Here is a 20,358-nt window from a genome sequence, read left to right as displayed (position 1 = left end):
AAAAATAATGCTAAAAATTATCTACTTCATCTCTTCCTATTATCTTTTACTGGCTGGGAACGACTGCTGCAGCAAAACCAGCTCCGGATCTTCCAGTCGGCGTTTGCTGGTGCCTCCCAGCCCGCTGCAAGCAGCTGGTGAGCCAAGGTGGGGTCTGCCCGCCCCGTGCCCAGTGTGCAGAGCCCAGCAGAGCTGCCCACGTGCCGGCTGCTCCTCGCGTAGCGCTCCCGGGGAGGCACCCGGCTGCTTTGGCGCTGACAGATGAGCCACGGTGGTGTGAAGGCATGGCGGTGATGCCCATCCGGCGCGAGGAGGCAGGTGGCAGCAGGTGGTGCCTGGCTCCTGCTGTCCCCATGGGGAGCCGGCGCCTGCCCGCGTTCCACCAAGCCGCTCTGCAGGAAGATGCTTCTGGCGTTTTCTGACATGTGGTTTTTCTGACCTTAGTTCAGCCACCGCCACTTAGAGCTTGCATCTAGATGAACATATCGAGTGCTGCCACACGTCCCCAGGCTGAAATCAGCGGAGCCTGGGGAGAGCAAGGCAGACCCAGCACCCAACACGTCTCTTTGTACAGCTGCAAAAGGACTGGCTCAAGCTGTGGGGATGGTGTCTAGCCAAGTGCTGTCCCCCGACTATAAGGTACAGCATCCAGCCTGTACAGCAACATGCAACACAAATGCCTCACACAAACTTTTATTATTCACTGAAACATCATAAATCTCAAAGAACTCCCCACTTCGCAGCAAATCAGCCACCAGCCCTTATGTGAGGTGTCACCTCCTACAACCCCAGCACGCACCTGCAGCTTTGCAGCCTCGGTACTTCTCGAAGCCGGGCTATTTTGGAGGTGTGCGATACTGCAGTAGGTTTCACCGTTGCTCTCATCAAGGGGAAGGTTTTCACCCTCTGAATTAAAGGCACACAAATCAGGAGCCAAACTGTCCTTCTGCCACACAACAGCCACTCTTTGGCGTGGTGCCTGCGTAGGGTCAAGTCTTCCTCCCCTTACGAACGCAGCGCGGACTTGGTACGTGTTGGTTTCACGCAAAGCGTCCCAGTTGCCAGCCTCCCTTCCCAGCAGGTACGCAGCACGTGGGCTCCACAACAGGCTGTGGGTAAGACCTTGCATCAAGATTTTTAGAGAAATCTGCTTGTCAGATGCAGGAACCCGCTGCAGCACTACGCATGAGGATATGGGGTTTTCCACACGTGCCGCTAACAGGACAAACATGCCTGATAGGCAAAGCTGAAAAGTAAGCATGGACTTCGCACCCCACCAGACCAAGACGCAGTTGTATAAGAGAAGCAGCGTGGTTGAAGTGAGAGGGAGCAAGACAACCAGGAAAGGCTGCAAGACTTCATACGCCATGCAGAGGGATGCAGCAAAGCCGGTACAGCCCACTGTCACCGCGTCTCCTTTTTCATTCTTACAAGGAAACTATTCCCCCGGCTCTGTTTGGCACAAACGCTGGCTCAGGACACACCTTTGGATGCCACTGAATTTGGTAAGGACATTTGGCAACACGGCTGTGCTCAAGGCCCCAGCTCCACTTCTAGTTGGCAAATTTTATAGAAGACAAGAGGAGAAACATGCTGTCCTTTCAAAAATACTTCAAGGGAAACCTTTATCAGGGACGGAGCTCAGCAAAAATGACTGCAGCAAACCAAGTTTCATTTTCACTTTGGGGTGGGGAAGAGGGTGCACTACTGGCACCAGCTGAAGAGCCTACAGCCCACTTGGAGTGTATGTGCTACAGCCTATGGCAAAGACAGGTAAGGACAGTAAATATTCAGTAATTGAGAAGAGCCAAAGGAAGCACATTGGGAAACATACTGGAAACAACAGACTTCCATAAACAAATGCCTAAAGTCTGTAGTTGTCAGCATAAAGAAACAGCTTTGCTGTAACGTCGTGAAGAAGTAAACTTTGAAAGTTGTCTATGAAATACCCTGACTACAGAAAAGCAGTGCTTTAAGACCTGTGGCTGTACACTTTCTGTACAAATGGAAAAAAAATCATGCCAGCCAGTATACCATATAAAAAAGAAAAGGCGAGAGACAAGACCTTTAGGTGACCAGTTCTTCCTCGCCAACAAAGCAGACACCTTCCCTGCAATCCCAATAATCTGCAGTTTTATTTTTGGCAGATTATAATTAAAATGGTCTTTATGGCTTTAGAGAGAAGCCACTGAGCTGCACGTTTATGATTAAAGCAGAGAGTGCGTGTGTGCGGTATGCTCTGGATGAAGGGACATCGCAGAGAGAGGCCACAGCTCTGCTCCTTCCACCTGACCCACAAACGCTGCTGGTTGTACTTGGCTCTCTTTAGTGTTCTCATTTCTCATCAGCAAGTAACAAAGTTCTGGTTGCTAACCAGTCCAATCCCAGAGGCAGAATAAAAAGTCCTTGTTAAGACCTAGAAAAGCTTCATGTTTCTAACAAAATCAAATCCAAACACGTGCAAACACTGTTCCTGGTTTGATGCATTTCGTTCAGGTTCCACCTGAACGAAATTCCAGTGCACTGGAATTTGCTTTCCCTGTAGAGTGATTTCATTCCTTGTCTGTTCTCCACCTTTCAGTCTTCTCAGGAGCCTTGACAAGCTATCCCTCCATTTTTGTCTTCAACATCTTTTCCTATGCACATCCTTCCTTCCCTGCCCTCTTCCGCTGTCACACCCTGTTCCTCTACAGCTATTTTCGGAAAGCAAAGACGTCCCGTGTTTTCAAGCCTCTCTTGCCTTCGCTTCCTGGTTTAGGAGAAGACACTTCCGCCAGTCCCCCATACGGGCAGCTCTCGGACTCTGGGTGATGGCCAGAGCACTCCACAGCGGGGATGAAGCCACTGTCCCACATTCCTGTCCCACACAGCTTGCACAGGTCATGCAGGCTGCAGGGGATGCGGGGTAACAGGTGGAACTGATAGAGCAGACTCCTCGCCTAGAGGGGAGAGAGAGACAAAGTCATTCACTCCTCACCAGAGGACAAACACGGAGAGCAGAGGTAGCCCGTGGCCTCCCGTCCCATCCTCCTGTTTAGCTACCTTAGAAGAGTCAAAGCTTCAGCAAAGGAGCATCCCTCCTGAACACAAACCTGAAGGTGAAACAAGGCACTGGAGACACTGCCAGGTCACAGGAGCCGCCGCACGCTGCAGCACATCCCACGGCCTTGCAGTCACTCCCAGCCCGAGATGGACTGGGGACCCTGGCACAAAGACGAACGGCTCTGTCTGCCGTTTCCCTGAGCATGTGCAAGGGTTATCCCAACCATACCGTTACCTCCTAAGCACTCTACAGCTACCCCTTATTTCTGCAAAACTTGTTTCCAGGTAAACAGCAGCATCCTACCCTCCCAGGCTCCAGACAAGCAGGGGGATACTGGAGATGCGGAAGATGAAGCATCACTCCCTGATTTTCCCAACGCCCTGACTCATCTCTTGGGCCTGAGTCTCGGCCCACATAAGCACACAGGCATTTACCTTCCTGAGTACAAGTTCTCCGTTCATGTGCATAGCCAGGTTGCCGAAATGCAGCAGCATCTGGTCAGTGGCCAGCTGTTGTTCAATGACGTCATCCCCGTAAATCACCACGATGGCCACACAGATAAAGAGGTGGAAATAGTCAGTCTGCAATGAGAAACCAGGGGCTGGAGTACAGCACATGGAGGCAGGGGTTTGACTTAACCTTCCCACCCTCCGCAAGCACGTCCTTAGCAGAGATTTTGTGCTCCTTCCAGTTTTGCCTAGTGATATACTGAAAATGGGTTATTGGTGAATTCTGAATCACAGCTGAGTCAAAGTCTCTTGCTTTTAGAGCATGGGAGCAAGGTTTGGACCCCAGCTTTCAAAGCAGACTAGTGATTTTTGGGAAGAAGTTTTCCAGCTGTGTAAGAGAAGTCTGAACTTCAGAAGTGGATGTTCAGCACTTTCTGAAAAACCTCCTTTTGAAGCCTGGACATCCTCAAGTAGGAGAGGCAGGTGTCCATCCTCTGTGCTACATAGATAAACCTCTTTGATAGTTACAGACCCTTTGTAACACCTACTTATTTTGGATACTTTGCTACTAAGAGCCTTTAAGGAAGTGTTCTGCAACACTTGCTGAGATGGTGAAGATTCAGCAAAGGACACAGTGCCGCCCGGTGCGCGCTGTGCCCATCTCCAGCTCTCTAACCTGATAGTGAGCCCAGCATGCTTCCCACATGCGCAAAGCCTCAGCATCTGGAAATTCACGTTTAAAACAGAGGAGGATCCAACGGTGACAGAAAAGCATCTGCAGGCCATCCTCTCCCAAGGAAGAAAGGTGCTGGTAGAAGCGCGGGTGCATGAGCCGTAGCAGCTCTCGCAGGTACATCTGGAAAAGATGCTCTCAGCTGAGCCACTGCCTCGTGCACAAGGACTCGCGCCGCCCTCACCCGTCATCCCGGGGAGCCCCCCACAGCGTGCCAGACCTGGGCTCCCGCAGAGCTGGCCACAGTTCTCTTCTCTCACAAAAAGCTCCAGCTTTATGGCCTGTTTATTACAGCACAGCCAGGAGCACGCTTGGATCTATCATTAAAGGCCAGAGCTCACAGGCGACGGCAGCTATTTCACAAGGAAGGATGGAGGGTTAGAAGAAAATCCCATGACAGCTACATTGTGAAAAGAAAGAAGGGGAGGGATTCAGGCTGAGGAAAGCGGCTAGAGCCTTAAAAACTAGAGAAAAGAAAGGACATCGCTATCTCTGGCAATATTTCATTTCAATAGAGGCCGAGCAATATGGAAGTGATTTTGGAAAGCCTGGCTATACAGGCACATTAGAGTGCATAAATCTGTACATTAACTAACTGCACCTCACCAGCAGCCTCCCATGGGGTTTCCACCACAAGTTTACCACTTTAAATTGGTGCCATCCTGACCCGGACAGGAGTGTTCAGGTTTAGAATGGATTTTTCAGGATCTTAACCAGAAAACAACTGACACTCATGTTAAAACCTAAAAAGTTCCCATTTTTAAACAAGATCACCTTATTTTAAGAACCTCTGTCAGATATGTAAAGCTTTTCGTTTGGACATCGTTTTAAAAATCTTTTAAAAATATTAAGACCTTAAAAAAAACACCACAAAGAAGAGGGCTGCAGCTCAATCAACTCCTCTGCCTCGTTCACACCAAATGCCCCAGAATCATGACAAAAACGAACCAGCGAGTCTTCACCGCCTGAGAGAAGTGCAAAGAGAAAGCAAGCAGCATCCTAAATACATTTGGTCATAAAAGATTCCTTGAATTAGCACCCTTTAGCATAGCCCAGGTAACTTTACTCTGACAATTTATTGGCTATAAATGCCTCTGGAGTGTCCCAATCACCCAGGATCAATTTTATCCATCAGGTATTTTGTGGCTTTGGAGTGTGATTCGGCACGCTGGAACCCAACAGCCCAGGTAACTGCTCTATGGCATTCTTCTAATTTGACTGGGGAGAGGAGAAGCTAAAGACAGGGCTAAAGGGAGCTCAGCATTCAGCCTCACCAGCTGTTTCTCCATATCCTCATCCCGGGGTGAGCTGATGAAGATCGTGTTCTGCATCAATCCTACAAAGCACCAGAAAGTATCCGACTCATCTAGGACCTCTGCCAGGAGTGGGGCAACCAGGTCGGACATCCCCTGGGAGTATCCAATTGTTGGGTTAAATACTGCATAGTTCAGCAAGATCCTCCTGGAGAAGAGATGCAAATGGAGAGGTGAGACACGGAGGGGGCACGTCACAGCTGAGCGCAGCACCCTTTCCCTTCTACCCCAAACTCCCACCATACAGGCTGAGTCAGGCAGAGTGCAGAAAAGCAACAGATCATTCCTACCATCTAAAAGATTAACTTGCAATTCCACCCGGAGGCTTGTGAACTTTTGAGCACCTGTACAGCATGTTGCATCCCACAGAATCGCTTTCCCTAAAATAACTATATCTAGAAGCGTAACAAAGATACACTAACGCTATACCTAACTGGAACTCTCGTTTTTTAGGATTACAACATTTTGAATCAATCCAAAGAGGCTCCTGGATGGACAAGAACTCTGAAGAGCACGCAGCAGCCTAAGACAATGGATTTGAACAGAACTCCTTAGGCTCCTGTTTTCCAACTGCAGGCCAGCCCGCTGGGAACAGTGCAGTAGGAACAAGCAACACAGTTCATCTCAGGTACAAAGACACACGACCCTACTGTAAGGTGCTTTAACACATACAGATAAACCCTGCTGCAAACATCAGTCCAGTGAAATAAACTCCAGGAGAAGGTTTTGCATACATAGACACCAAAATATAAAAAGAAAAGGAGAATTTAAAAAGACTAAGAGGACAGAAACGAAGGGCCCATGGGAAAGGAGAGATGATGCCTACACATCCATGGGGCTCCAAGCCATACTGTTAGATGAAATCCAACTGTTTTGTAGGCACGCACTTACAAGTCACACACCCATGAAGCAGACTCTGGTGTGCTCATCCTCCACCCCATCAGGAGAACCACAGACCCAAGCAACTGCCCACAACCCTGCTGCAGCACCGATGACCCTCCCATAGCCACAGAAGGCTCACACCTCTTCTGTGCCTATGTATGCAGGGAAGCTAGGTGATGGGAGCAGGGTTATTATATCAAGAAGTAAATGGCTAAAGCAGCAGTAAAAGCACTGGGGAAGAAGTCCTTGTTTCTGCATCACTTGGTACCAGCCGCCACATGCACGGTGCTCTTCAGCATTCCCAAGGCAGCAACCTAGGCAGCCTGGGCCAGGGACGCTTACCGAGTTTCTACACATTCAGTAGGACACGTTGTTTGGGACACTAGAATCAGACACTTCACCTCATAGTTTCCACATTTGGGTTGTCCTCCCCTCGAAAGAACTGGTTGCTGCGGTCAGTCCTCACGACATCTTTATCTACTGTGAACTGTACTTTACGCCAAAAATCCTTCTGTTCATCTGGAGTCATCGAAAGCCTGAAAATTGAGCAGCAACAGGAGTGCGTTGCTAAGAGAGGAATATGATTGCCACAAGGAACAAAAAGCCTTATTTCAGCTTTAGGTTTCAGAGAAAAACTATTCCTGTACGGAGTTGTCCCATCACCTGAAAAACAGACAAGCAGGTCTGTTCAGAACAGCAGATTTTCTTTCCAAATGGATTACTAGAAGGAGCCTCCTGGGTTATAAATGGGATGATATGATGTGTTTTCTGCGATAAACTCCACTTCAGAAGCAGTCGGACTCTGCTCTCCACTGCTCCTTGTGGGTGGCACACCAGAACCCACCACTCTGTTTTGATTGTCTCCTAATTAATAATACTGTTGTCCTTCTCTGGCTTAAATGTACCCACATCTAGTTTACAACATACAGTTCTTGCAGTAATAACTTCCTTGAATTAGATATCTCTTCTTCTTCCCTATTTTTACAACCGATATATTTATAAAGAAACATAAGATCCCATTTTCACCTTCAGTGTTCTAAACCATGCTAAGCTGGTAGTCTTGCCTGTGAGATAAGCTTCCTTACGTGGTACTGGCGAGCCTGTTACAAAAACCCAAGTAAGATAATATTTGAGCTGTATGGTATTAGCTCCAGACCCTCAAGAGGTCAGCTGTGCCTGGTACACCTCCTTTACCATCCCTCTCGCTTCTCTACTCCAATCAGCTTCTTCTGAAACGAAGGAGGCAGAGACGCCGTACGTCACCAGTGGTATTACTGCGACATCAGGCCTGAGGAGAGATGAGCAGGAGAGGATGAAGCTGGTCTGTTACCTTTTCTCCTGGATGTCAGAGTACTCCTTCCTCTTCTGCAGTCTCAGCGCCTCCCTTTCTTCAGAGGTGGACTCATAGCTGTAGTAGTGCAGCAGAAAGGGCCACACCTCCCCACGGATGGAAATATCAATCCCACCAAAGAAAATGGCCTGGAAGAAGGAGCAAAAGTTATGACTGGTACAGTTTTAACATTCCCAAAAACAGCAACAAGAAACTGCCCGCTACTATGCTTTGGTGGCTTTGCAGTTCTTTCCTGACAAGTGACGCCTTGATTCAAGCTCCTGCAATTTGCACATGTTTAGAGGGAAAGTGCTGGCCTTCTATTCCCAGACAAGACACAAATCGGGCTCATTTCAATGTCAATAACCCCCCCTGGAGAGGCTCTATGATTAACGTGTCGTTCTCATGTCACGGCTTAATCCCCAACCTTGGAGACACTGCATTTCACTGCAAACTTCTCTCTCAGGACCTGGACCCAGTGCTCCCCTGCAAGCCCTGCATTATTTCATACACTAATCTCAATTTTTCTGTCTTTGATTTGTTCACACTGCATTTTGCAAACACGGCTAGCACTGGACACTTTGGTTCACTAATTCCAACCGGCAGCAGAAGCCGGAGAGCTCACCCTCCTCGGTCAGAGAGATGCTCTACCATCCTGCCTGCAGCAGACTCATCTGCAGTCCCAGCAAGACCTCCAGCCAAGCACTGTATGCCAGTCTTTATGCTCTCAACTGCCCAGTTCTTGCCCCCAGCATGAAAACAAACTCTTGCAGCTTCCACTTGGGGACTCGCACTCTGCGGCAGGAGAGAAAGGATCAAAACCGCAGCAGCCAGCCCTCTCACCTTCTGCAGCTTGTACTCCTCTTCCACCTGTCCGGATTCATTCAGGTGATGGAGCCAGGCAGACACATCAAGACGCTTGTACGTGTTCTCCTCCGGGTGGGTTTCTGAGGAGGGCAGCTTGGGACGGCGGATGGAGAACTGCATACATGTTTTCTCATCAGTAAGCTGCTGAACGGGGGGGAAAACAAAACAAAAAACTGGAGGTAGGAGCCAGAGATAGCAGCAGAGTATGAAACCCAGCAATTTTCAGAGCAGGAAAACCTTTTTGCATGGTTCACGTAGGATTAAGCACTGAGGCGCTGCACTTGGGGAGGGTTTTTTTTAAATTCCAACCATTACAATAGCAAGAGTGATTAGAATAATTAAAAATCTGAGTACCACAAAACAGCTTCGTCTTAAAAAAAAATTGTTTTCATTCCTCCCCCAATCTTATCCCTGACCTGAAACTGAATTAATGCTGCTTACAGCAAAACTTCACCCTGCCAGGAATGCCTGCAATAAATTACATATGATTGGCCATATACAAAGGGATTGCTGTTAGGCAAGCAGGGAACTGCACTGCCAGGCTCTCTAAGGGCACTCATGATCCCAGTGCAAGACTGCAGCTGACATTTAATTTAAAAATCAAAGGTTGTTCAATGCAAAAAGTGAGCCCATGCGACCATAATAAGAAAAGCAGCAGGGGGCTCTGTGGGAAGGATGGAAATTTAAAAATCACTGTTTCTAATAAGCACATACAGTATCTTAAACAGATAATTAAAGAGCTCTTATCACATTTGTATGTAGATTGAACAAAATATGGCAAGATGCCTTGTCAAAACATTTTCCAATGCAGTGTGCTACGCTTCACAAAATGGATGAAAGACTCTGACAGAATTTCAGACCTACCACTGCAGATTTCCCAGCCACCTTACATGCCTAAAGCACAGTGCTGACCTGTCGGGTCTAGCAAAATAACTACCTAAGCAAGTCTTCTGGATTATCTTCCCGCATATTCCACAGGCAGAACAGGAATGGATGGGGATAAGCGAGAACAACAGAGACCTCGCGTCCAACTCGCAGTTGCATCCTAATCAACATCCAACACATTGTAGCTTTCTGCCTGACTTGGTGACATGAACTTATAGCTTCATTTCTCCAACACACTCCCCTGGCTAAAAACCTAAGCGTGAAACATCTGCTAGAAAAACCCTCTTTGCCCCATGAGCCTTGCTCAGGTACCTGGTCCTTGAGATGGGTCTCTGTGCAGTACTTCCATTGCTGAAACACCTCAGACAATTTATCCAGGCCACCATGGTGAAAATGGAAGATCTTGTACTGGCTCTCCCTGCTCGCAACAACCAGTTGTCCACAGGTGCATGCCTCGTCGCTGTGGGACAAAACAACGGGGGAGAACAACCTGCATTTATTGCCCAGGATAACGAGGAAGGGGAAACATCACATGAAAGAGATGTGGAAAGCAAATTAAAAAGAAGCGTAGCATGAAATCGTCCCTTAAAACAGGGCGCAGAAGTAATTTTACAGCTCTGGGACTCGATGATCCTTATGGGTCCCTTCCAACTTGAGATATTTTATGATTCCATGATATGGCCATAGTGACCATTTTCCCCAAGAAGCTCCACTCATGCCTGGTAACGGGCAGTCTTTTACCCTTCCACCATGTGAAGGAATTAAATTTTGTCTTCCCTCGAGAACAAAAACCCAAGAAGTCTGCCCCAGCAACATTAAGGCAGTACACAAAGTCAGCTCCTAGTGACGAGCTGACTTGGTCGCACACAGCATTGTCTAAAGAAGCAGGGAGTGAGAGCAAAAAGAGAGAGTAAAAATGTTTTTAATAACTTTTGTAATAATTTGAAAGATAACTGAAGAGGCTAAGAGCAGCAGGACCCTAGAGGAGCCCTGGTGAGGGGCAGGCAAGGGAGAAGGTACCATAGATAAAGAGATGTTTTCCACACCTCCAGGTTATTTTAAACATTTTTGGTAAGATAGCTAAGAGCAACCTTTACCTTACTAGGGAAAAAAATCCTTTAGGCCCCATAACTGTAATTCAGAGGCTCTCCCGGGGAAGGCTGACACTTGCTTTCCTGCAGAGAACCATTAGGGAAAGACTTCCAAGGAGGACTGCAGAAGCCATCTGCCCCCAGAGCCCAGTGCGCACTGATCCAGAGCACACACAAATATCACACACAATAATACGTTACCTGAAGAAGAGGCGAAGGGATCTCATTTGTCCCAGGTCCACTCTAAAGACACCACAGACCTGCTCCAGGGCAAACACTTTCTGCTGTTCATCCCATCTGGTGCTCTGCGTTTGCCCATTATTCTCCTGGAACTGGGCACTGGTGTCGAGGCTGGAGGCAGAGCTGGTGGAGCAGGTCATGCGATTGTCACACGTGTCCCTGCAGACAAGAGCGTGGAGGAAGAAAGCCCCACAAGACATCAGCCAAAGAAGACTGCATTTACATGCAATAACCACAAATGCTCCAAGTTAAAAATCCTTTGACAGAGCTCTGAAATTGGAATTCAGTGCAGGTCTAAGGAGTCAATAACCGACAGCCCACATAAGAGATTAAATTATTGTTATTTAAACTAATTCCCTCCCATCCCAAAAAACCGATCCTGTTTTTGGTCTGCTCCTGAATTCCACACAGAACCGGGGAGAGCGAAAACCATTCCTCAAAATACTGACTTTTGAGAAGGCAAAATTAAGAAGCCCAGAGTGGGAACAGCCCAGACTGCTCCGAGGAACGGCCCGTCCTCTGCTCCTTCGTCGCAGCACAAAGACCAGTTTGGGGATCCCGCCAGTCCAGCAGGCACTTGCCTGCCCTCCAGCCCACACCACAGAGCCCTGAGCTGCAGGACCCCTTCAAACCATTATGCCTCTGGGACTGATGACCCCTTGGGATGGAAAATGTTGGGCCATTGAAAAAACATGACTGCAGAAGCACAGGTCCTCGACAGGCTGCTTCAGCAGCTCCAGCAGCACTCAGTGAATAACTTCCAAAGGAAGAGACTTCTTGCCCCAAAGCTCAAGCAACCTCCTCAGCATGCAGCTCAGCTGCCCCGCACCGGGCCAGGGACAGGAGGAGTGAGCGCATTCAGACAGCAGCATTGACTGGGGATCTCATCTGGAAAATTCCCTCAGTGACCAGTAAGATCCAAAGGTATTTCCCCTGAACTCAAGTTTCTTATTACGCATTTGCAAGTGGACCTGACAAGCCTGGATTCATGCGTATAAACTTCAGACAAATGGTTTTCGCTTGCAAACTTGAAACTTCGGAGAGTTAAGGAGCGGGAAATTACGCATGAGCTCTTTAACCCGCCGCAAAGTAGAGAAAGTGAACCCAGCCGTTTTCCAATATGCTAGGAGCTCACTGTGCCCCAGATATTTATCTTTAAGAGTAAACTGAGTTTAGATTAAAAAAACCCACATGCCCGCCACCAGCCCTGATCCCAAAAGAAAAATATCACTACTTTGAGAATTAAGTGAATCTGAAACTGTGACCCCTTGATTCTTAAAAAGGCCAATACATGTGAACAATCTCAGCGCAAGCTCTGAATGGGTTCCGCTGTGAAATCAGGGTTTGCAAAACAAGGCAAGTAGCAGGTATAAAGACAGCCCCCTGCAATGCCACTTTATGCAATGTTTTCTAATCCGCTTATCTAACAATGTAGGCACTGAACGCTGAAAATCACACACTGAGCGTGCATCTGCAGCACACCACATCAGTATGCTTTCCAAGCCTGGCTACAGTGCCTCTTCCACAGGGACGAGCCTTATTTGCAGCGTCTACCCATGGTTCAGGTCATTGCATTCCAATGGACAGGTCTCCGGACATCCCAGTTAGTTGTGGGTTAAATTTTTAACCAAGCCCCCTGCGAGCCGCCCAGTTCAAATGTATGACTCAAAACCTTAGCGCCCACACGCATGGGAAACAAATCCCCGAGCCCTCTTCTCTAGTTCTGCAGCATTATGTAGATGAGACGAAGTCTGTTTTACTTTCAGCCAAAAGAGCGGCTTCGCTACTCTGTTCATGAAGTTCTGCTGCTCTATTTTTCTGAAAGAAGGCATCACAGCAAAACTTACATTCAAGCCATTTGGAGGTTGAGGTCTTAGAAGTGACACGGCAATATCGCCATGCGAGCAGGGACCATACGACATACCCAAACTCACTCAAGGAGGAACGACAGCAGTTTTTCTAGGGTAGATACCGGGATACTTCCAGCCTCACAAGCACAGCTACACACCATCACCTGCCCCTTGTGAATAATTCCATGAAAATTGTACTGGCCTTTGTGAAAAATCAAGCGTTACTTTCTGATAAAGCTGCAAAATATAACACTTTCCTACAACATTCAGTATCTCATGTTAATGCAGAAGTAATAGGAGTCCTGGTACAAGACACTTGTGCTGAACTGCTTGCTATAAGCAGCTGGTATTTATGGAGCAACACTTCATAACAGCCACAGCTGGTTACACAGGATTTTCCTGGAAGAGATGACTCAAACCAGCTCAAAGACTAAGCAGAGGCAACCATTTTTCTAAAACTCTTGCAAAGATGAACTGGTCAGTATGACAAAGAGCTGGAAGACGTGTTGGTTGTGAGGATCATTGTCCCTGCTGTTCCCTCGTCACAGACGCCAACGTGCCCATTCTTCAAGAGCATCATCTCAAATGACCAGTGGCAGAGAGACGACTGCCAAGAAACGATAGTTACCAGTAGAGCTGGGCAGGCTTGCTTTGATCCCGGGGAATCGTGTAGCTCCTCAGTACAGAACGCTACTGCCAGCTGCAGTTACTCACTACGTAACCAAAATCTGCTTCAGATACACAAGTAGCTACCCGAAAACTCAGAGGCTGGAGAGCCCAGTCACAAAGATGCTGGCAATGTTATATTTTCTAGAAATGCTTCTTCAAGACAAATGTTTACAGTTCACATTTAGCCACTAGTTACAAGCTTGTGCACGCATCCAACATACACGGAAGCAATCTGAAGCAACACGTTGCTAAAGTGGATTTACCCTTTCTGGACAGCAAAAAGCCAGTGAGTGTAAGCACGGTGCCTCAGAGTGTGCAGCCCAGGGAAATTCCAATGTTTTCACTGATGTAGAAGATGAAATCTGAAAGAGCCATCTGTGCACCCCGTGCCCTTTGGAGAGGTCGATAAACATGTACATTCATTCATAGTATAGATGCAGAGGGAGTACCACCTCAGACATTGGGGCATACCTAGTCACTGTGGAAATTAAGAAAACAACCTCACTGTGTTTAAAATTACTTTTTCCTGTATATATTGATTGAAAAAAATTGAAATGATTCTAATCTGTTGGACTACTTTGTAAAATATTTTTAATATTGAGATTATTCTGTACTTAAGTAACAACAAGTAGTATGATCAATGCTAATTTTGTGGATTTTGGGGAGTCCTCTAACTAGGCACACAAGATACACAGATGCAAGGGAAGAATTCTCCAATTTATTATTCGTCAGGCTATTATATCTGCTAGATGAGGGATTTATACCAGAGTGCCCTGCAAAAGCAGGGAGCTGAAGCTCTGCAAGGCAAATAGCTGGAGGAACATTCCAGAGAGACTTCGGGTTGTGGGATCCAGGAAAAACAGAGCGCCAGCTAGTATACAGCACTGCTCAGCAAAACAAGAGGACAAGTGCAATGGTCCACGGGAATAAAAGGGACAGGGGAAAAAAAATAAGGAGGATTAGCAAAACCTGAGGCAGGAAACCCACAGACATATTCATGATGCCACTTAAGCCTTTTCCCCTTACTGAAGTCGCATTACTCTTTTGTCTCAAAATACATCTCATTCTTGCTGCTGAGCAAGACCAGGTGGTGATGTATTTTCTCCACTCAACAATCAACTACAGCAAGCAACCGTATCTACATTCCTCAAGCTTTGGCAGCCCCTAAGAAAGCAAGCGCTTGCATAAGGCAGCCACCGTCCTCCTCCCACCGCACGGGAACGCTCGTGCACGCCCGATCCGAGGAGGTCAGCCACACTTGGCAAGTGAGACTTTCGACGTGGAGTAATGTAGTAATGGGACCTGACTTACTGTTCGGTCAAAGCATTTGTACACACCTACTGCATAAAGAGAGATAAAACCAATTATTATTTCTGTTATAGAGCCAGGGCAGAGACCCGCACCAATTACATGGGAAGGCTATCTCAGCAACAGAGATCTAATAACTCATTTTACGACATGATGTGACAAATGTAATTATAAGAGGGAAAGGGGCTGAAGATTATAGTCATGATGTGGCAGTTACCTAAGCTGTCAGCGTGCACCACCTGATTCCCAGAGAGCCTCTTGCAAGAACCAAACCCTCCTCAGCTGGCTCTCCATCACCATTGTACTAAAGCACGCCTTCGCTAATAACAGCTTTCCTTACCGCCCGAGCTATTCCTGCACGCCGGCTTGTGAAGCGTCATTTACAGACAATAAGTATCATCATAATGTATGAGCATCCATGTAATGGGAATTACATGCCCCTTTTCCTCCCCAGGGGTTAGCATTTCTCTGTTTCTCCACTATTCCCCACAGGCACTGACCTTCTAGGTTCCTCTTCTTTCCAGCAAGGTGAAATAGCTCATGGCAGCATCAGCTGCCTAAAATGTCTAAGACAGATAGCTTCAAATAAATAATCCATCAATAAAAGTTCAAAGCTATCCTGAAATGCCTAAAAATTTAGTGTAGTGACTGTACAAAGTGAGGTAATATCAGGCAGCTGGAACCCAAATCTATTGTTCTGATTAAAAAAAGTGTCCTTGACAATATACATATATAATGAGTTGTGAAACACGCTGACTTCAGTGACGTATAAAAGACATGCAAAAGAAAACAGATTGGTAATTTGGGATCATAAAAAATTTGTCGAAATATTTCTGGTCCTTCCAAGTCATGCTGCAGAGGAAGACTGGAAGGACATCGTGGGATGGCACCAGCTTCCAGAGGAGCGTGGCCATGCAGAGCCAGATGTTGACAGTGAAACGCTGCAGTCGCACCAGCTACTCGCATCTGACCAGCACAGACGAGTAGCTAGGTTAAGAATTGTGTTAAATTCACCCTTTGGCTGAAAATATTTGGAACTTGAAGTTCCTTTGCCTCAGAGAGCCCGAACAGAATCGATTTACACTGACCTCGGTGAACAGGGAAAAAGGTGTTAGATAGTCTGGATGAAAGCCTAACCAGAATTTCTGAAATTAAATGTCAAAACATCCTCATGTGGAAGCGTATCTATACGTCTGCAAACACGCATGGAAACAAATTCTTCCTATTTGTTAGGGAAACCTGTGAACAACTGCCCAGGACGTTAGAGTACAAAGTACACGAATGTCAACATGGACTTTCCAAAAGCTTGTTCCACAGGCTTTCCATTGATCTGTTTGCTTTCAAAACATAAATTTCCCTGCGTTGAACTGCACTAAATGCTATTTAGTAGCTAATTAACTTTCTGTGCTGAAAACCTCCTGTAATTGCACTTCTTTCACCTTTTTTAGCCCGTGTCCTCCAGGGAACCCAAGCTGTCCTACGGCATTTGTTCTGCTCATTTCTATCTCACAGGCACAAGTTCCTTCCTGACACCAGACTGCCAATCACGGCTGCAGAGGTCACTGGAGACCAAATTAGGAGCACTCTGCCTCTGACAAACTTGCTTTGCTTAGCTTGCCATAAAGGGAAAATAAAAGGTTATGAAAAATAATTGTATCCTTTCATGCTCGGCACCAGGAAGCAGATTCAACAGCGCTTCTAAAAGTCAGTGTATTATTGTTAGTCACTCTTCTTATTGTCAATGTTATTAACAATATTCAAAGAACAAGCTGTTTACATCTTAAAAGCGTTGGAATCCCTCCCTCCCCCCGTACAGGAAAAGAGCAGAAGAAGGTTTGTGGTTACCAGCCATCTACGCGTTGGCCACCTCACCGGCACACGCTGCGGGGAGGGCAGCCACTTCTACATTCACCCTCTGACCTTGGACTGTAACAACAAGTTCACGATCAGGGACGGGGCTCTGAATTAACATTAACTCTGCGAACACAAGCCTGACAAATAAGATATTTTAACACAACGGAACGAGGGACTCAAGGAAACCCGATTATGCAGCTTTGCCTTCCGATAGGCGTAATTGGTTTGTCCTTGAGAAATAAAGATCAAAACAATTTATTATGCTTTACGGGGCTATTGCAATCCACTTCTACAGCACCCTGCCTGCCTTCCCAGAGCACACACAACCAGCCGGCGCAGGTAGAACATGCAGCGTCCACCTCTGCCGCCGGTTTATCACCCCAAATCTTCACGGACAAAAGCCAACCTGTGTGGCGGAGCGGCTGGCGCCCCGGGACGACCCACCTCTGCAGCGGCGCTGGGTGCTGCCTTCCTGCCCCGCTCCGCCGAGGAGGGCGGCAGCTGAGCGAGAAGCCTCACTACACTGGGGGCTTTGTTGCTCCCAATTCATTCCTCCAAGTCCTCATGGCCTGAAGGGAAGCCGAGTGATTTTAGCCAGCAAGAGGGGGCATTAGAAAAACAGCCCCGCTTACCTCCAAAGGGTTCCCCCCAACTGCTGTAAATTAAACCAAAAAGAAAACAAAATAAACTGAGAATTCTTGAGTTAATTATTTTGAATGCAAATGGGAAGGGAAAAAAACCCCCAGAAGTTTGTAGTGAATTAATGTGTGTTTGAATCTCTTTTACCCAATCAAAGTCTGGAATGTGATAAACATATACCTTCAGTTAAAAGACAAGCGATCTGTTTTTCACGGATGAGACTTCCAGACAGGTGTAGGCTGCTTAGGTAAAACCCAAGCAAGGTTCTTCTCTGTGACTTCTTGTTGCAGTGAGGTAGCAGCGGCAGAGTTAGCAGTTCGATGCTTATGAATAAAATACACATAGCTCCCGAGAAGCCAAACACAACAAATCATTTAGAGCCGAGCGTATGCTGCTCAATGATGCAAATGTTACCTTCATTTTAAGGAAGGAAAATATTCCAAAAGCTGAATGGCAGATTTTTACAATCCATGCAGAGAAGGGGCACCTCATACCTAGGCTTTCGCTCATTAATAAATCAATCGAAATGCAACACTTAAAAAAAAATAATCCCTAGATGGAAAAAGTGATTTCTCAGCAAAACCTGAAAAAGAATGTTTGCTTTTCAGCCTATTCCAGACTGGAAAAGGGGACCTTTCTTACCAGTGTTTATTTTATATTTAAAATCAATGGATTATTTTGCTTTTTTCTTTCAGTTCTATCCATGCAAAAATAAAATTCTACACTAATTATGCTAATTACAATCAAGCCTTCAAAACCCTGGTCCCTTGAAAGCCCTGAAGATTACCTTTGTTCTTATATTCTTGGCTCCAAGCAAGGAATTGGGAATTTCAGGGGGACTTTTTACTGACAAAGTTAACCAACTCCCTGGACTCTGCACCGCTGCTGACCCAGTATTAGCAGAGCCAACACCACCCAGAGAGAATTTCACTGTTTCCACAATACAATGCGGATTTCCCAAGGGGAGAGCTTTCTTCAAGTAGCAGAAAAGGGAGAGGAAAAAGGAGAGCTGACTAAGAGCATGTTTCAGAGTTACTGTAAATGCTTAACGCTGTTATAATTGCGAGGGCCGAGCCAAGAAGACAGAGACTATGCAGATTTATTTGCATATACTGTTGTACTTTCAGAGGGGACATGCTCTTTATTTTGATCCAGTTAACGCAATTCTTCCCTCACAAAGCTATGGATACCTGCCAGCACCATTTATCTCCACTCTCAATTAGGATTTCTGGGCGTTACGATCGTATAAATAAGTAACAGAAGAAATGCAAGAATATCCTGGGAAAAGGCACTTTATTGCAATGCCTCCCAGAAAAAACAGCCACTGTTGTATTTTACTCTGCTCCTGCCTACCAGATCTCCCTGCTCTTGCAGTTAGACCGGTCTGTAACGCCAGCCTTCCCAAACCCACTGCCCACTCGGGAAGAGGAGCCCTGCGCTCCCTTAGAAATTCTCTGTTTCCCTTGGACAAGCCCACGCTGTAATTCCCTGTAAATAATTCTGTTTCACTGCAGTTACACAAGAGAAGAACACTGGTGCGGAGCCACCGCCCCTCAGCCCTGGTGCACGGCGGGCTGCGGCGCTGGACCTGCACCACCCTCGGGCAAAGCGCTCCCTAACGCGGCTCTCCTGAGGCAGAACAGGGGCGGGAAGGAGCCGGGCCCTCCGCTTTACCGGCTGAGAGGAGAACGGCTGCTCCGCCGAAGGGGCGGGCGGGCAGCAGGGCCGGGGGTGCCGAGCGGGGAGGCGGGAAGCAGCAGGGCCGGGGGTGCCGAGCGGGGAGGCGGGGGGGCGGCCCCGCCGGGCGGGGGCCGAGCGGCCGCCGGGGCCGGGGAGCGCCCGGCCGCGCCGCTGGGCAGAGCCCGCCCCCTGGCGGCCGCGCCGCGCCCACCGCCCGGCCCCACGGCCACGGCCACGGCCCGGCCCCACGGCCACGGCCACGGCCCGGCCCCTCGCTCACCCCGCGGCCCCTTTCCGCGGGCGCTGCGAGAGCGGAGCCGCGTCCGAAGCGGGAGTTTAGAGCATCCCCGTCCTCGTAAGCAAACCCGAACAACACCTGGCGCCCCAGAAACCTGGGGGGGGCAAAGCGGTTCCTCTCTGTTCCTCCACCGCTCCCGTTTGCATGGCCGTGGCATCTCTTTCTTAGGCATCACCTGCTCTCGTCACTGACTATTCCTCCCCTGAAATCCCGAATAAATAGCTTCACGATGCCGCTAGCTGCAATTCCTGATCTCGAGTTAGCTGTCACTATGTTCTTCCCCAGAAATCTGGCAGCGAACCAACGGAGGGAAAAAACAAACCTGCTATAATTAATGTTCTTGCTGTTCAAATGTTTATATAAAGCAAGATAGAGCAGTATGCCTCCACAATCTCTTGGATCTGTCCAACCTTCTCAGCTTTGCAGCCGGTAACAACTTTAATTGATTACACAGCATTGCTGACGGCAAACGGCTAAGGCCAGCTCCTCTTCCCAGCACCCGGCTCCGGCCAGACCACCTGAAAGTACTGCCTTAGATGAAGTTTACACCTACCCCACAACTCAGAGAGAAGGGAAAAAGGACTATCTTTCTGATGGAAGAAGGATTTGGGGATATTTTTTTCCTGGGCATGGGTTTGGGTACAAATGGGATTAGGTGCTTTGGTGTCTTATAAATCGTGCTAGTTCAGGCAAGGTCCTGGGGAACTGGAGCCTGAACCAGAAGCAGCGAGGCACCCCATGCACTCATCCCCAAGGCTGAAATCATCAAAGGTAAGATAGCATGACACAAGATGCTGCAAGAAGTTACAGGAGATTTGGAAGTCTGTGACCAATTCCCCTGGTTCTAAGAATATAATCACTTCTGTTACAACAGCGATGAATTCCCAACCTCTTGATGACTCCAGAACTCCTGCCAGTTCACACTAATTTCAGCTCATTTCCCCTATAATTTTGCCTCCTGTTTATTCTGCAGAGGTCTGAACAGCACTAAGCCTTTCAGGTGAGCTGCCAAAACAACATGATGCAACACCATACGCTCTGTTACCACCCGCTCCTGCAGCTGCTGCCACCCTCCGTAACGCTGCGCCTCCGCTCCCTCATGAGAAGGTAATTTACTGATTAGCTCCCTGGGAAGAGGCTTAACAACAGGATGTGCAACACATCTGTAAAAATTGCATCAACTGAGACGCCAAAGGAGTTTTTCCTTGTGTTGTGTGCTTTGCCTAG

General features: G+C 47.6%; 1 protein-coding gene across 4 annotated transcripts in view; it reads right to left on the bottom strand.

Moving 5' to 3' along the window:
- Positions 1-677: 677 nt before the first annotated feature.
- TBC1D16 (TBC1 domain family member 16) overlaps positions 678-20,358 on the bottom strand; it is a 33,478-nt gene continuing 13,797 nt past the window's right edge. For 2 of the 4 annotated variants that reach the window (XM_076354139.1, XM_076354138.1), the window contains exons 4-12: positions 10,795-10,992; positions 9,815-9,962; positions 8,594-8,761; positions 7,751-7,899; positions 6,822-6,956; positions 5,500-5,686; positions 4,169-4,348; positions 3,478-3,624; positions 678-2,939 (exon numbers count right to left, since the gene is read on the bottom strand). In XM_076354139.1, coding sequence (XP_076210254.1) covers positions 2,694-2,939; positions 3,478-3,624; positions 4,169-4,348; positions 5,500-5,686; positions 6,822-6,956; positions 7,751-7,899; positions 8,594-8,761; positions 9,815-9,962; positions 10,795-10,992 — 1,558 coding nt within the window. In that variant the 3' untranslated portion in view covers positions 678-2,693. Of the gene's footprint in view, positions 2,940-3,477; positions 3,625-4,168; positions 4,349-5,499; positions 5,687-6,821; positions 6,957-7,750; positions 7,900-8,593; positions 8,762-9,814; positions 9,963-10,794; positions 10,993-19,113; positions 19,150-20,358 lie in introns of those variants that run through there. The other 2 variants (XM_076354141.1, XM_076354140.1) reach the window with 2 other exon arrangements.

Source organism: Aptenodytes patagonicus, chromosome 16 (genome assembly GCF_965638725.1).
Source record: "Aptenodytes patagonicus chromosome 16, bAptPat1.pri.cur, whole genome shotgun sequence".
NCBI classification, from domain to species: domain Eukaryota; kingdom Metazoa; phylum Chordata; class Aves; order Sphenisciformes; family Spheniscidae; genus Aptenodytes; species Aptenodytes patagonicus.
Note: the sequence above shows the minus strand (reverse complement) of the source record. Positions and strands in the feature narration are given on the sequence as shown.